Source organism: Xenopus tropicalis, chromosome 7 (assembly GCF_000004195.4).
Source record: "Xenopus tropicalis strain Nigerian chromosome 7, UCB_Xtro_10.0, whole genome shotgun sequence".
NCBI lineage: Eukaryota > Metazoa > Chordata > Amphibia > Anura > Pipidae > Xenopus > Xenopus tropicalis.
The window spans coordinates 876,352-890,416 of NC_030683.2; the positions used below are offsets into that span (position 1 = coordinate 876,352).

Genomic DNA, 14,065 nt, shown 5'->3' on the forward strand with positions numbered 1-14,065 from the left:
CAAACACACACACTGTGCTTACTTACTTCATCCCCCCGCGGGTGTATCCCAGTCTAAACACTATGACTAACCCCCCAGATGACCCCGCTTCCCAAGGCACATGAATTACTGGAGGTCCCCCCAACGGGCTCAATATGCTCGGTGCCAGGGAATTAATGTGCTCCCCGCCCAGGACTGCATGTGACAGGCCAATGGCACAAACGGGCACAATGCCACTCAGTGATTCTGCCACACAGCCAGTATGTTTAAAACCACGCTGCCCCTCGCCTGTCCCCTTAAACCCCACCTGCGCGATCGGCACTGCGGCCCGGCGGCGAGAAGCCTAACACGCACGGGGCTGCAAGGCGTCCAACCCTTACAGAGCCCCCCCCCCCAAACTTTACAGAGCCCCCCGCAGCAGGTAGCAGCAAGCCAGCAGGTGCGTACCCATTTCTCCCTGTCACAGCAGTCCCTGACTGAGTCAGGTGTGCGGGCCACCTAACCCTGTCGCACTGAACAGAAGTGAACAGTACCAAATGATGAAACCACAGGGACGGGGGGAGGGGAGAGGTTGAAGGAACGTCCACAGTTAATAAAAAAAAAATGCAAAAACTCTCATTAAAACTCAATTTGTGAGAAAATTTATTGCGAAGCCCAGAACTGAGCAATACCTCTACCTGTGCAACGAGCTTGCAGTCATCTCCCACTCAGAGCCTGCTAGCTTGCTATCCAGCCTCAACAGCACTCTTGACTAACGAGTGATCTCTCCAGCCTGACCTACAGAGCTTGCCAGCTTCATCTCCCAGCCTTGAACCTACAGAGCTTGCATCCTCAATCTGCTCAAAGCCTGCACTGACAAAGCTCTCGCGACTCAGTGCAATTCTCTTTAGCCTGAACTCTACAAGAATCTCTACTGGCTCAAGTGCTGTCATCTGCCTGACCTACAGAGCTCTGCACTCATCTCTCAGCTGAGCCTACAGAGACCTACACTTGCACTATACTAGGTTGTTATAGTGTGAAATGGACGTGCAAAGTGATCGTATGGGCGTCAGAACCAATGAAATGGCTTGTAAAGTGACTGTGGGTGGGCACAAGGGTGGGACTGGGTGGGAGGTGCTGCAGCCCGATCGGATCCCCCATTCCCGTGGATTCATTCTAGCGCCCTGAGGGTCGTCCCCCGAGTAGAACTGGGCACCGACCCGTAACAGAAACCCTGCCTGGCACATGCCCCCCGTGGGAAATACCTGAAGATTCCAATAGATTTGTGCGCACCCAGAGTCTCGTCAGTGGAACAATACACCTATACGGGTTTCCACCAATCACAACGCACGCTGTTGGTGACACAGTGCCGCTCACTAGTGGGGTAAAGGCACGAGCGACCCCCGGGGCAACCAAGCGCCACTCACTGGGGCAACCAGTGCAGAATAAGGGGGTCCCTTCTAGCAACTGCGGAATGGCCGGCGGAATAAGGGGTAACATTGAGTGCCTATGGGCCCCCTGTGAGACCGCTGGGGCTCTTACCCATGGGGCTCTAACCGCATTTTCTCTCTGGGGCTTTATTTCTTGTAATTTGCCCACAATGATAAAATTGGGTTATACTGCACCTCAATTGGGTTCATCCCCATGTACAGGTGTGCCCCTAGTAGCCCCCAGTAGCCCCCAAGACAATATGCTGCGAGCAGTAACTTACACGTCAGGCGCGGATCTCATATACACGACTCCCTCCCTCTGATAGGCTGATAATAAGTGGGCCTATTGAAGTGACAGCAAAATGGGGGGAGTATATAGCGCCACCGTGTCGGGCAATGGGTTTGTGGCTACTGGAAATGCCCTCCGTGTTGGATCCGACCCACTGCCGGACTCTGATGGATCGGTACGCAGGCCCGCGGCTAGTTAATGTGGGGGGACTGTGGCTAATTCCAGTCCCCACGTGGCCAGTTCTACCCAAACTGCTCGGTGACGCGAGGAACCGCCCTATTTCATTCTACAGAAAGTATTTGGGCGCTAATAGTCGCTGCCTGCTGCAGCCTGCACTGGTTTCCATGTAACCGCTATTGGCTGGAGGGAGGGGGAGTCGCACCCAGATGCCGCATGTCTCTGCGACCTACACTGCAATTAAATCCCACAAGCTCACAGAATGTATAAGACAAACTCGCAGTCACTTAGAGTGTCGCACATAAATGCATTCGGGGTGCCACTGGGCCCAGCGACACCCCTAGTTCCCGGCTCACCCCAGACTGGGTTAGCGCGTTTTTATTAAGCGCCAGAGCGCAGCGCTACTCAGAACCCAGCGGAGTCGCCCAGCAAGTGAATAAAAACCGCTGATGGTATAGGGCCCGTTACACGGCAGGGGCGCCGCTGCTACAGAGACGCAAATAACATAGTAGTTCAGCCTCTCTTTGGCCCAAACCGGGCAGTTTCTGCGAAGTTGTACCCCAATCACCTCCCCGGTCATTTAAAAAACTGCCCCTTTATTTATTTCCCCGACTCTCATAAACCCCCCACCCCCCTAGTGGTTGCCGCCCAACTTGCCCCCGGACAGTGATTGCGCCCCCAGGTGTGGGCTCAGCTCCGTGGGACAAACCATTCCCGGCCGGGGGGGCGCCCCCGGAGAAGCCCCATGATCCCCCCCCCCCGTACCTGAGTGCGGGGGTCCCTGTAGCTTCAATCCCTGGTTTCCTCGGCCGACTCCAGTAGCACATTAATCGCACCGATACGTCCCTGTCGCTCCCGATTGACCTCCACCTGCGGCGCCGCGAATGGACCGGCCGGGAATAGAGGGGAAACGGGACCGGCCCAGGCAGAGAAATGGATTCGGAACCGGCGTCAGAGGGAGGACGAGAAGCGCTGTCAGCTGGGTAACAATTTATATTTAATTCCCAATTAATCTGCGTTATAGCCTAATTGCCCTTATTATCACCCAGCGGGGGAAACAGGGGAGCAGCAGTGCTGCTGGGAGTTTCTAGCTCTAAATTATGCCGCATAACCTTAATTACCCCAACAATGGGGCCCAGAGGGGCGGCAAGTAGCAATGGCAGCTGGGTATTAACTTAATTCCCCAGTATTGGCATTATAGCCCTAATTGCCCTGCTGCCCCATTATTATTACCCCCAGCCCTGGGGAAATTACCCCTAACTAGTTGCCCTGAATAGGATTGTGTTGTTGGGAAGGAACCAATGGAGGGGTAAATTGTGGGAACAGCCCGGGCAGAGGGCCCTGGGGGGCGCGGGGACTTCACTCAGTTCGGGGTGCATTGGTTCCTCAGGGGCAAGCCACATGGCTATAGACTGTAGCACAGAGTAGTGGAAAGGCCCCGGGGCCACAGGCTGCAACACATGGCCCCTCGATGGCAGACGGGGGGATTCTGGGATTATTTGCAGGTTGGTCGTTTCTTTTATTGTTTATGGTTTGATCACTTTTGCTCTGCAGTTTGTGCATTTAAAACCGTTATCTGGTTGCTGAGGGCCCCTGTTACTGTAGCAACCATGCAAGCAGGGTGAATGTCAGGCTGGATAGAGCATTGGGGACCCCCCCCTGATAGAATGGAGAGTGATTTACAGGGAAATAAAGAAGACCAACTGCAAATGTTTTACCCCCACTGAGTAGAAGTATCTGCCCCCCCTCCCCCAGATCCTGGCACAATAGTTGTGATACCATTTGTGGCCCCTAAGGGCCCGGCCCCTTCCCGGCTCTTTCCTTGGGGTCTCCCTCGAGGGGCTCTTGGTACTGATTCTGGGGGTCTCCCTGGAGCCCAGTAAGGGGGGGGGGTATTTATTTGCTCTCACTTTCTCCAGCAACTTAGAGCCGCACCTCCCAGACTGCACTGGGGCCTCTCCGGGGGCGGAGCCTGACACCCAAAACAACCCCTGTAATGATTTCCATTAATTCAGTGGATAAATTTATCCCAAATGGTCAGTTTGTGCCTCTCCCTGTGTAACGGGGTCCCCTTCAGCCCTGATATTGTGGGTGCCCCCCTTTCCCTGTGGGTGACCCCCTTTCCCTGTGGGACCCCTGAGAGTTTCACGGTGGGTGCCCCCTTTCCCTGTGGGTGCCCCATTTCCCTGTGGGTGTCCCTGAGAGTTTCACGGTGGGTGCCCCCTTTATCTGTGGGTGCCCCCTTTCCCTGTGGGTGACCCTGAGAGTTGTGGGTGCCCCCCTTTCCCGGTGGGTGCCCCTGAGAGTTTCCCGGTGGGTGCCCCTGAGAGTTTCCCGGTGGGTGCCCCTGAGAGTTTCCCGGTGGGGCCCCTGAGAGGTTTCCCGGTGGGTGCCCCTGAGAGTTTCCGGTGGTGCCCCTGAGAGTTTCCCGGTGGTGCCCCGAGAGGTTCCCGGTGGGTGCCCTGAGAGTTTCCCGGTGGGGTGCCCCTGAGAGTTTCCCGGTGGGTGCCCCTGAGAGTTTCCGGTGGGTGCCCCTGAGAGTTTCCCGGTGGGTGCCCCTGAGAGTTTCCGGTGGTGCCCCTGAGAGTCTCACGGTGGTGGCCCCAGAGAGTTTCCCGTGGGTGCCCCAGAGAGTTTCCCGGTGGGTGCCCCTGAGAGTTCCCGGTGGGTGCCCCTGAGAGTTCCGGTGGGTGCCCCGAGGAGTTTCCGGTGGGTGCCCCTGAGAGTTTCCCGGTGGGTGCCCCTGAGAGTCTCACCGGTGGGTGCCCCTGAGAGTTTCCCGGTGGGTGCCCCTGAGAGTTTCCAGGTGGGTGCCCCTGAGAGTCTCCGGGTGGGTGCCCCTGAGAGTCTCCCGGTGGGTTGCCCCTGAGAGTCTCCCGGTGGGTTCCCCTGAGAGTCTCCCGGTGGGTGCCCCTGAGAGTTTCCCGGTGGGTGCCCCTGAGAGGTTTCCCGGTGGGGTGCCCCTGAGAGTTTCCCGGTGGGTGCCCAGAGAGTTCCCGGTGGGTGCCCAGAGAGTCTCACGGTGGGTGCCCCTGAGAGTTTCCGCCTGGGTAGCCCCGTGAGAGTTTCCCGGTGGGTCGCCCCGAGAAGAGTTTCCCGGTGGGTGCCCCAGAGAGTTTTCCCGGTGGGGGTTGCCCCAGAGAATCCCGCGTGGGTGCCCCAGAGAGTTTTCCCGGTGGGTGCCCTCTCTGAGAGTTTCCCGGTGGGTGCCCCTGAGAGTTTCTCCGGGTGGGTGCCCCTGAGAGTTTCCCGGTGGGTGCCCCTGAGAGTTTTCCGGTGGGTGCCCCAGAGAGTTTCCCGGTGGGTGCCCCTGAGAGTCTCCCGGTGGGTGCCCCAGAGAGTTTCCCGGTGGGTGCCCCAGAGAGTCTCCCGGTGGGTGCCCCTGAGAGTCTCCCGGTGGGTGCCCCAGAGAGTTTCCCGGTGGGTGCCCCAGAGAGTTTCCCGGTGGGTGCCCCAGAGAGTTTCCCGGTGGGTGCCCCAGAGAGTCTCACGGTGGGTGCCCCAGAGAGTCTCCCGGTGGGTGCCCCTGAGAGTTTCCCGGTGGGTGCCCCTGAGAGTCTCCCGGTGGGTGCCCCTGAGAGTCTCCCGGTGGGTGCCCCTGAGAGTTTCCCTGTGGGTGCTTTCCCGGTGGGTGCCCCTGAGAGTTTCCCGGTGGGTGCCCCAGAGAGTCTCCCGGTGGGTGCCCCTGAGAGTTTCCTGTGGGTGCTTTCCCGGTGGGTGCCCCTGAGAGTTTCCCGGTGGGTGCCCCTGAGAGTTTCCCGGTGGGTGCCCCTGAGAGTCTCCCGGTGGGTGCCCCTGAGAGTTTCCCGGTGGGTGCCCCTGAGAGTTTCCCGGTGGGTGCCCCTGAGAGTTTCCCGGTGGGTGCCCCAGAGAGTCTCACAGTGGGTGCTTCCTTGCAGGTTCCCCGGATGAAGAGGAGACGTCGCTGAGGTGCTTGGAGCCGGAGGCCGGGGGGGGGCCGCAGGATGAATACAGGGCAGTTCTAATCAATGAGGGGGGCAATGGCTTGGTGGCGTCGGATCCCAGAGAGTTCGGTATTAACCCCTCGGGGGGCTGTGCCAGTGAAGGGGGGCAGTGCCAGCTGAGCCTGTTGGCAGTGTGTGGGCCCCTCCCAGAAGCTACAGGGGGGTGTTACTCTGCATTCAGCGGGGACGATCCACAAGGTCCGGGGTATTTCCCCCCAAGAGGGCAGTTCCAGCCGGTGAATCTAAAGGTAGAGGGCAACTTCCCTCAATCTGCCCCTCTCCCCCGGCGCTCTGCCCGCTGTGCCGCCTCCTGCCGACTGCCAACCTTCATATACGACACGGGACATGGGGGCGACAGGCAGAGGGGTAAGTGCCCCGCAGATGCCCCCGAGGAGCCAGGACCGCCCTGCAGGAAGAAGAGCAGGACCCTCTACAGTATGGGTGAGTTGTGCCCCCTGCCATGAGCCCCTCCCCCTGTGCCCCTTGCCCTAAGCCCTTCCCCCTGTGCCCTGAGCCCCTCCCCCTGTGCCCCTTGCCCTGAGCCCCTCCCCCTGTGCCCCTGCCATGAGCCCCTCCCCCTGTGCCCCTTGCCCTAAGCCCTTCCCCCTGTGCCCTGAGCCCCTCCCCCTGTGCCCCTTTGCCCTGAGCCCCTCCCCCTGTGCCCTGAGCCCGTGCCCCCCCTGTACCCATGCTCTGTTGGTACTACCCTGCCTTGTGCCCTTTTGCCCCTGAGGCAGTTTGTGTCCCTGAGTAGGTGTGTGGGAAACCCCTAACAAACGGTCTCTCTGGGCTCAGACCAACTGCAGGAACTGGAGCGCCTGTTTGCCGAGGATCATTACCCCGACAGTGAGAAGAGGCGCGAGATTGCCGAAATCATCGGAGTCACCCCCCAGCGCATAATGGTGATTCATTCATTGGCTTCTGCCTTCGACAGCCTGCCTGTCTCTATGGGGGCGGAGCCTGCCTGTCTCTATGGGGGCGGAGCCTGCCTGTCTCTATGGGGGCGGAGCCTGCCTGTCTCTATGGGGGCGGAGCCTGCCTGTCTCTATGGGGGCGAAGCCTGCCTGTCTATGGGGCGGAGCCTGCCTGTCTATGGGGCGGAGCCTGCCTGTCTATGGGGCAGCGCCTGCCTGTCTATGGGGGCGGAGCCTGCCTGTCTCTATGGGGCGGGGTCAGCCTGTCCCTATGCCTGTTCCTATGGGTCGGGGTCCGCCTGTCCCTATGGGTCGGGGTCCGCCTGTCCCTATGGGTCGGGGTCCGCCTGTCCCTATGGGTCGGGGTCCGCCTGTCCCTATGACTTTCCCTATGGGTGGGGGTCCGCCTGTCTCTATGGGTGGGGGTCCGCCTGTCCCTATGGGTCGGGGTCCGCCTGTCCCTATGGATCGGGGTCCGCCTGTCCCTATGCCTTTCCTTATGGGTCGGGGTCCGTCTGTTCCTATGGGTCGGGGTCCGTCTGTTCCTATGGGTCGGGGTCCGTCTGTTCCTATGGGTCGGGGTCCGCCTGTTCCTATGGGTCGGGGTCCGCTGTCCCTATGCCTGTTCCTATGGGTCGGGGTCCGCCTGTTCCTATGGGTCGGGTCCGCCTGTTCCTATGGGTCGGGTCCGCCTGTTCCTATGGGTCGGGGTCCGCCTGTTCCTATGGTTGGGGTCCGCCTGTTCCTATGGGTCGGGGTCCGCCTGTTCCTATGGGTGGGGTCCGCCTGTTCCTATGGGTTGGGGTCCGCCTGTTCCTATGGGTTGGGGTCCGCCTGTTCCTATGGGTTGGGGTCCGCCTGTTCCTATGGGTTGGGGTCCGCCTGTTCCTATGGGTTGGGGTCCGCCTGTTCCTATGGGTGGGGGTCCGCCTGTTTCTATGGGTGGGGGTCCGCCTGTTCCTATGGGTCGGGGTCCGCCTGTCCCTATGCCTTTTCCTATGGGTGGGGGTCCGCCTGTCCCTATGGGTCGGGGTCCGCCTGTCCCTATGGGTCGGGGTCCGCCTGTCCCTATGGGTGGGGGTCCGCCTGTCCCTATGGGTCGGGGTCCGCCTGTCCCTATGCCTTTTCCTTATGGGGTGGGGGTCCGCCTGTCCCTATGGTCGGGGGTCCGCCTGTCCCTATGGTCGGGGTCCGCCGGTCCCTATGGGTGGGGGTCCGCCTGTCCCTATGGGTCGGGGTCTACCTTGTTCCCTATGCCTTTCCCTATGGTTGGGGTCGCCTGTTCCTATGGGTCGGGGTCCGCCTGTTCCTATGGGTCGGGGTCGTCTGTCCCTATGGGTCGGGGTCCGCCTGTCCCTATGCCTTTCCCTATGGGTCGGGGTCCGCCTGTCCCTATGGGTCGGGGTCCGCCTGTCTCCTATGGTCGGGGTCCGCTGTCCCTATGGTCGGGGTCCGCCTGTCCCTATGGGTTTGGGTCCGCCTGTTCCTAAGGGTCGGGGGTCCGTCTTTCTCTGTGGGTCGGGGTCCGCCTGTCCCTATGGGTCGGGGTCCGCCTGTCCCTATGGGTCGGGGTCCGCCTGTCCCTATGGGTCGGGGTCCGCCTGTCCCTATGGGTCGGGGTCCGCCTGTTCCTATGGGTTGGGGTCCACCTGAATGCAGCCGATTGGTCGTGGTTTAACCCCCATCCCCCTTATTTTGTAGGTTTGGTTTCAGAATCGCCGCGCAAAATGGCGCAAAGTGGAGAAAACGTCCATAAAGGGACCACGCAAACCGCTGTCTGCAGCCGGGATGTCTCGCCCCGAGACTGCTGTACTGACTGTCTCTTCCTCCGTTGCACTTTCCCGCCCAGAGGCGGTGTCTCTGTCCGTCACCTCGGGATTCCACACTTACGGAAGCGCTTTCCCTCCCGTGGGCGGAGTCAGGAATGGGTAAGTGGGAGGAACCCGTCGGGTTTCGCTGGGAGTTCTGTACGTACTTTCTGGCAGTGCTGCGACCTCGGGTGGGAGGAGCTTATGAGTGACTCCAGGAAGTGAAGTTGGGCCAATCAGCCCGCTGGACTGTACCACTGGGGTAAATAAGGGAGGTTATTTCTCTGTACCCCCATAGCTGTAAGGCACCCCCATATAGTACCGATGGCTGCAACACTGGCTGCTTGTAGGGAGCCCCTGGTTATTGCCCCCCGGGCCCTCAGTGGATAAGGAGGGGGGCATTGGCTTATAAGGAGCCCCTGGTTATTGCCCCACGGGTATATGAGGGGTAAGTACAAGGGAGCAGGCAGGGAGTTGGTGCATAATGTGGGGGGGGGGGTAAATAATTTCTTGGGCCCCGGGATGACACTGCCCTCTGCGCCTCTGGGTGGGATCAGCCGGGGTGGGGGCAAATGTCCTAATGGGCCTCTCCTGCTCCCTCTTGTGGCCCCTGATAGGTTCTCTATGGTCCCTGGCTCCGCCCTGCCGACATCTCAGTCCTCTGATGGCAGCTCCCAGCACAGCGCCTCCTGCAGTTCCAGCAGCTCAGGTCAGTGGCACCAACCGGGGCAGATGGATGGGGTGAGGGGGCAGATGGGTAGGGAGGGGGGCAGATGGGTGGGGTGAGGGGGGCAGATGGGTGGGGTGAGAGGGCAGGGAGGGGGGCAGATGGATGGGGTGAGGGGGGCAGATGGGGGGGCTGGTACCAATGGGCCCCATTGTGGTTGCTGCAGAACCCAATAGGCTGTGACTTATTGGGACTTACCCATTAACCCTGTAAGTGCCAGTGGGGGTGACTGATAAGGGGGGGGCTGATATTGGTGGGACCCATACACCCCGCTGGTACCGGTACCGTTCAGGCACCTTTAGGTGGAGGCACCCATATGTACCTACTATATAATATACTGGGTGCCCGTCTCCGCCCAATCAGAGGAAGGCTCGGTAGCTCTTGGCGCTGGTTCTTCTGGACTTGTCTGTGTTCTGATTCTTTTCCTTTCTCCGGATCAGGTCTGGGATCCCCGAGTGAAGTTTGTCTCCCCCCCTCCCAGGAGTACCCCCCGACATTCCCCAGCCCCCCGCCTCTGCGCAGAGTGGGGCTCCCAATGTCCATGGCCTTTAACCCCAGCAGTCACATGGTGCCGCTAATGCTGGACACGCCCGAGAGCACGTGCACCCCGCCCCCATCATGTGACACCGACATCTTCTCGTACAGCGGGCAGGAGTACGCAATCCGGTGATTTCTGGGGTATTATCACATGTTCGGCCCCAGGGGCCCCTCAGATATTTCCTGTCACGGTATATTGGCTGGGAATGGATAGTGTTGCTAGGGCTTCATTAGCCTAGCAACCAGGCAGCTATTGGGAAGACTGTACCCGCTCCCCAGCCCTGTACCCGCTCCCTGACTTTGTACCCGCCCCCCCCCGGCCCTGTACCCCCTCCCCGGCCCTGTACCCTCTCCCTCTGCCCTGTACCCTCTCCCTCTGCCCTGTACCCGCTCCCTCTGCCCTGTACCCGCTCACTGGCCCTGTACCCGCTCCCTGGCCCTGTACCCTCTCCCTCTGCCCTGTACCCGCTCACTGGCCCTGTACCCGCTCCCTGGCCCTGTACCCTCTCCCTCTGCCCTGTACCCTCTCCCTCTGCCCTGTACCCTCTCCCTCTGCCCTGTACCCGCTCCCTCTGTCCTGTACCCTCTCCCTCTGCCCTGTACCCTCTCCCTCTGCCCTGTACCCTCTCCCTCTGCCCTGTACCCTCTCCCTCTGCCCTGTACCCTCTCCCTCTGCCCTGTACCCCCTCCCCCGGCCCTGTACCCGCTCCCTCTGCCCTGTACCTCTCCCTCTGCCCTGTACCCGCTCCCTCTGTCCTGTACCCTCTCCCTCTGCCCTGTACCCTCTCCCTCTGCCCTGTACCCCCTCCCCGGCCCTGTACCCGCTCCCTCTGCCCTGTACCCCCTCCCCGGCCCTGTACCCTCTCCCTCTGCCCTGTACCCCCTCCCCGGCCCTGTACCCTCTCCCTCTGCCCTGTACCCCCTCCCCGGCCCTGTACCCGCTCCCTCTGCCCTGTACCCCCTCCCCGGCCCTGTACCCTCTCCCTCTGCCCTGTACCCTCTCCCTCTGCCCTGTACCCTCTCCCTCTGCCCTGTACCCTCTCCCTCTGCCCTGTACCCCTCCCCGGCCCTGTACCCGCTCCCTCTGCCCTGTACCCGCTCCCTCTGCCTTGTACCCGCTCCCTCTGTCCTGTACCCTCTCCCTCTGCCCTGTACCCGCTCCCTCTGTCCTGTACCCTCTCCCTCTGCCCTGTACCCGCTCCCTCTGTCCTGTACCCTCTCCCTCTGCCCTGTACCCTCTCCCTCTGCCCTGTACCCGCTCCCTCTGCCCTGTACCCTCTCCCTCTGCCCTGTACCCGCTCCCTCTGTCCTGTACCCTCTCCCTCTGCCCTGTACCCTCTCCCTCTGTCCTGTACCCGCTCCCTCTGTCCTGTACCCGCTCCCTCTGCCCTGTACCCTCTCCCTGGCCCTGTACCCGCTCCCTCTGCCCTGTACCCGCTCCCTGGCCCTGTACCCTCTCCCAGGCCCTTTACCCGCTCCCTCTGCCCTTTACCCGCTCCCTCTGCCCTGTACCCTCTGCCCTGTACCCTCTCCCTCTGCCCTGTACCCTCTCCCTCTGCCCTGTACCCTCTCCCTCTGCCCTGTACCCGCTCCCTCTGGCCTGTACCCGCTCCCTCTGGCCTGTACCCTCTGCCCTGTACCCGCTCCCTCTGCTCTGTACCCTCTGCCCTGTACCCGCTCCCTCTGCCCTGTACCCTCTCCCTCTGCCCTGTACCCTCTCCCTCTGCCCTGTACCCACTCCCTCTGGCCTGTACCCGCTCCCTCTGCCCTGTACCCTCTCCCTCTGCCCTGTACCCGCTCCCTCTGCCCTGTACCCGCTCCCTGACTTTGTACCCAGAGACCCGAGTTGCTTGTGATGGTTTATAGTTTATTTTTGCTTGCAGGTCGCCCACCTTACAGGAGACAATGGGGGCATCTATGAGGTTTGGGGCTCAGTACTACCATCCCAGCACCCAGCCGGCAGCATTCCAGTTCCCCCAGTACTCCCAGTATTCCCAGTACCAGCGACTCCCCCAGCACAGCCTTACTCCCACATCCCCTGAGGAGGCCTCTTTCCTTACTGTGCCAGGGAGTAACCCCCCCAGTGTGCTGGCATACGGGGGCCCTGGAACCTTCCTGCCAGGCCGAGCCGGGGGGCACATACTGCTGCAGTCTGGTACAGGTAAGGATACCCTCCCCCCCGGGGTGCAATGGACAGATGGGGTTATACGTGAGGGGTTGGTAGAAGTCGGTACCTACAGTGCTTTCGCTCTTCTGACTGCAATTGACCCATTTAGGGGGTGGCGGGGACAGACCCCTGGGCAGCAGAGCTTACAATTAATGGCATTGTGTGTGTTTCTGCAGGTGGGATCACGTTCCATGCCTCCCCATGGAGTGACATGTACCTACAGAACCCTCCCTTCCAGCGCTCTCAAATTGGGGGTCCCTGCAACTTGGCCGAGCAGCCTCTCTTTTCTCACACGGCCCCCCATCTTGCTCAGCCCCAGAAGGCCTCAAATCCAAGCCAGGCCCCTGACGATCAGGACGGCGCAGCCAGTAAGTTCCCCTGGTGGTTTAGGGGGTCCCCTGAACCTCGTTACTGTCACAGACTTGTGCTGCTGGGGATTCACCCCATAGGCGCTGTAATGGCACAGTCCGGCCACTAGATGGCAGCATGAAATCTCCCCTTTCTCATGTTACCAAGTGCCGCTGCCATTCCTGGGCAGTTAATTAGAGCCTGAGCCTGGGTCATAACCACAAACCCACACTGAAAGGCTAAACTGGAGGAGAGTAGCAGCCGGCAATCCCCTGAAATGCCCCCGTCAGGGCAAATGCCCCCATATGGTGCCCAATTACATGGCATTGTGTATAACAGTTACGCGTTGCCTGTGAGCCCCAATGCAGTTGTGTATGGAGATGATTAGGGCACACTGGGTCCCCTGTAGGGACTGGGCCGATACACAGTACCCCCAGAGTGGGGCACATATGGACACAACAGGTTTTGCGCTGTTCTTATTTACCCTTTATTTTTGCCGTTCTCTCCGTAGCGGTCTCTCCGAATGCCGTAGCGCCTGTCTGAGGAGCCGCAAGGAGAAAGCCCAGTCCTGTGGGATTCGGAACCAGAACATTGGGCGCTTATTTACGTTGTACTTATTTTGAGTGAGAGTTTTCTTTGGGTTTTTCTGTTCGGGCGCCAGGAATAGGGACGTATTTTGGGTGGTGATAGCATTTGTTCAATAAAGTCACATTGTGTTTGACCCATGAAGTCGCTGGGGAGTTTATTGTATTAGTTTGAGGGGAGTGGATTCCGGGTCGGTCCGAAAGTCTGAAGGGGATCCAGGATCATGTTTCCTCCTACTTACCCGCCCATTACTGCCCCACAGTGCTCCAGGCTGGGGCAAAGAAGTCCCTAATATACTGGGGGGGGGGGGGTATATACTGTACTGTTGGTGCTTATATATCCCCCCCCCACCATGGGCTCTTGAGATAGGGAGATGCCCCCCTGCAACATTTGCTGAGATCAGCCCCCCACTTCCACTGCTTGTTAAGGAAACACAGCTGCATCCTGTGCAGCAATCTCACTGGCACGTCGGGAGTTAATGAAGTTCTCATTGGACCTTTCTGCAGAGATCTTACTGGCATGTCGGGAGTTAATGAAGTTCTCATTGGACCTTTCTGCAGAGATCTTACTGGCATGTCGGGAGTTAATGAAGTTCTCATTGGACCTTTCTGCAGAGATCTTACTGGCATGTCGGGAGTTAATGAAGTTCTCATTGGACCTTTCTGCAGAGATCTTACTGGCATGTCGGGAGTTAATGAAGTTCTCATTGGACCTTTCTGCAGAGATCTTACTGGCATGTCGGAGTTAATGAAGCTCTCATTGGACCTTTCTGCAGAGATCTTACTGGCATGTCGGGAGTTAATGAAGTTCTCATTGGACCTTTCTGCAGAGATCTTACTGGCATGTCGGGAGTTAAAGAAGCTCTCATTGGACCTTTCTGCAGAGATCTTACTGGCATGTCGGGAGTTAATGAAGTTCTCATTGGACCTTTCTGCAGAGATCTTACTGGCATGTCGGGAGTTAATAAAGTTCTCATTGGACCTTTCTGCAGAGATCTTACTGGCATGTCGGGAGTTAATGAAGTTCTCATTGGACCTTTCTGCAGAGATCTTACTGGCATGTCGGGAGTTAATGAAGCTCTCATTGGACCTTTCTGCAGAGATCTTACTGGCATGTCGGGAGTTAATGAAGCTCTCATTGGACCTTCTGCAGAGATCTTA

General features: G+C 59.6%; 1 protein-coding gene across 1 annotated transcript; it reads left to right on the forward strand.

The window, feature by feature from the left end:
* The first annotated feature begins 1,750 nt into the window (after window positions 1–1,750).
* Window positions 1,751–13,049, forward strand: nobox (NOBOX oogenesis homeobox). The gene is made up of 10 exons (XM_031905709.1): window positions 1,751–1,852; window positions 2,642–2,837; window positions 5,754–6,260; window positions 6,615–6,721; window positions 8,435–8,661; window positions 9,159–9,250; window positions 9,709–9,934; window positions 11,689–11,966; window positions 12,149–12,340; window positions 12,832–13,049. Exons 1-10 carry the CDS (start codon window positions 1,751–1,753, stop codon window positions 12,861–12,863), a joined length of 1,959 nt encoding a protein of 652 aa, XP_031761569.1. The 3' UTR covers window positions 12,864–13,049.
* Window positions 13,050–14,065: the final 1,016 nt, after the last annotated feature.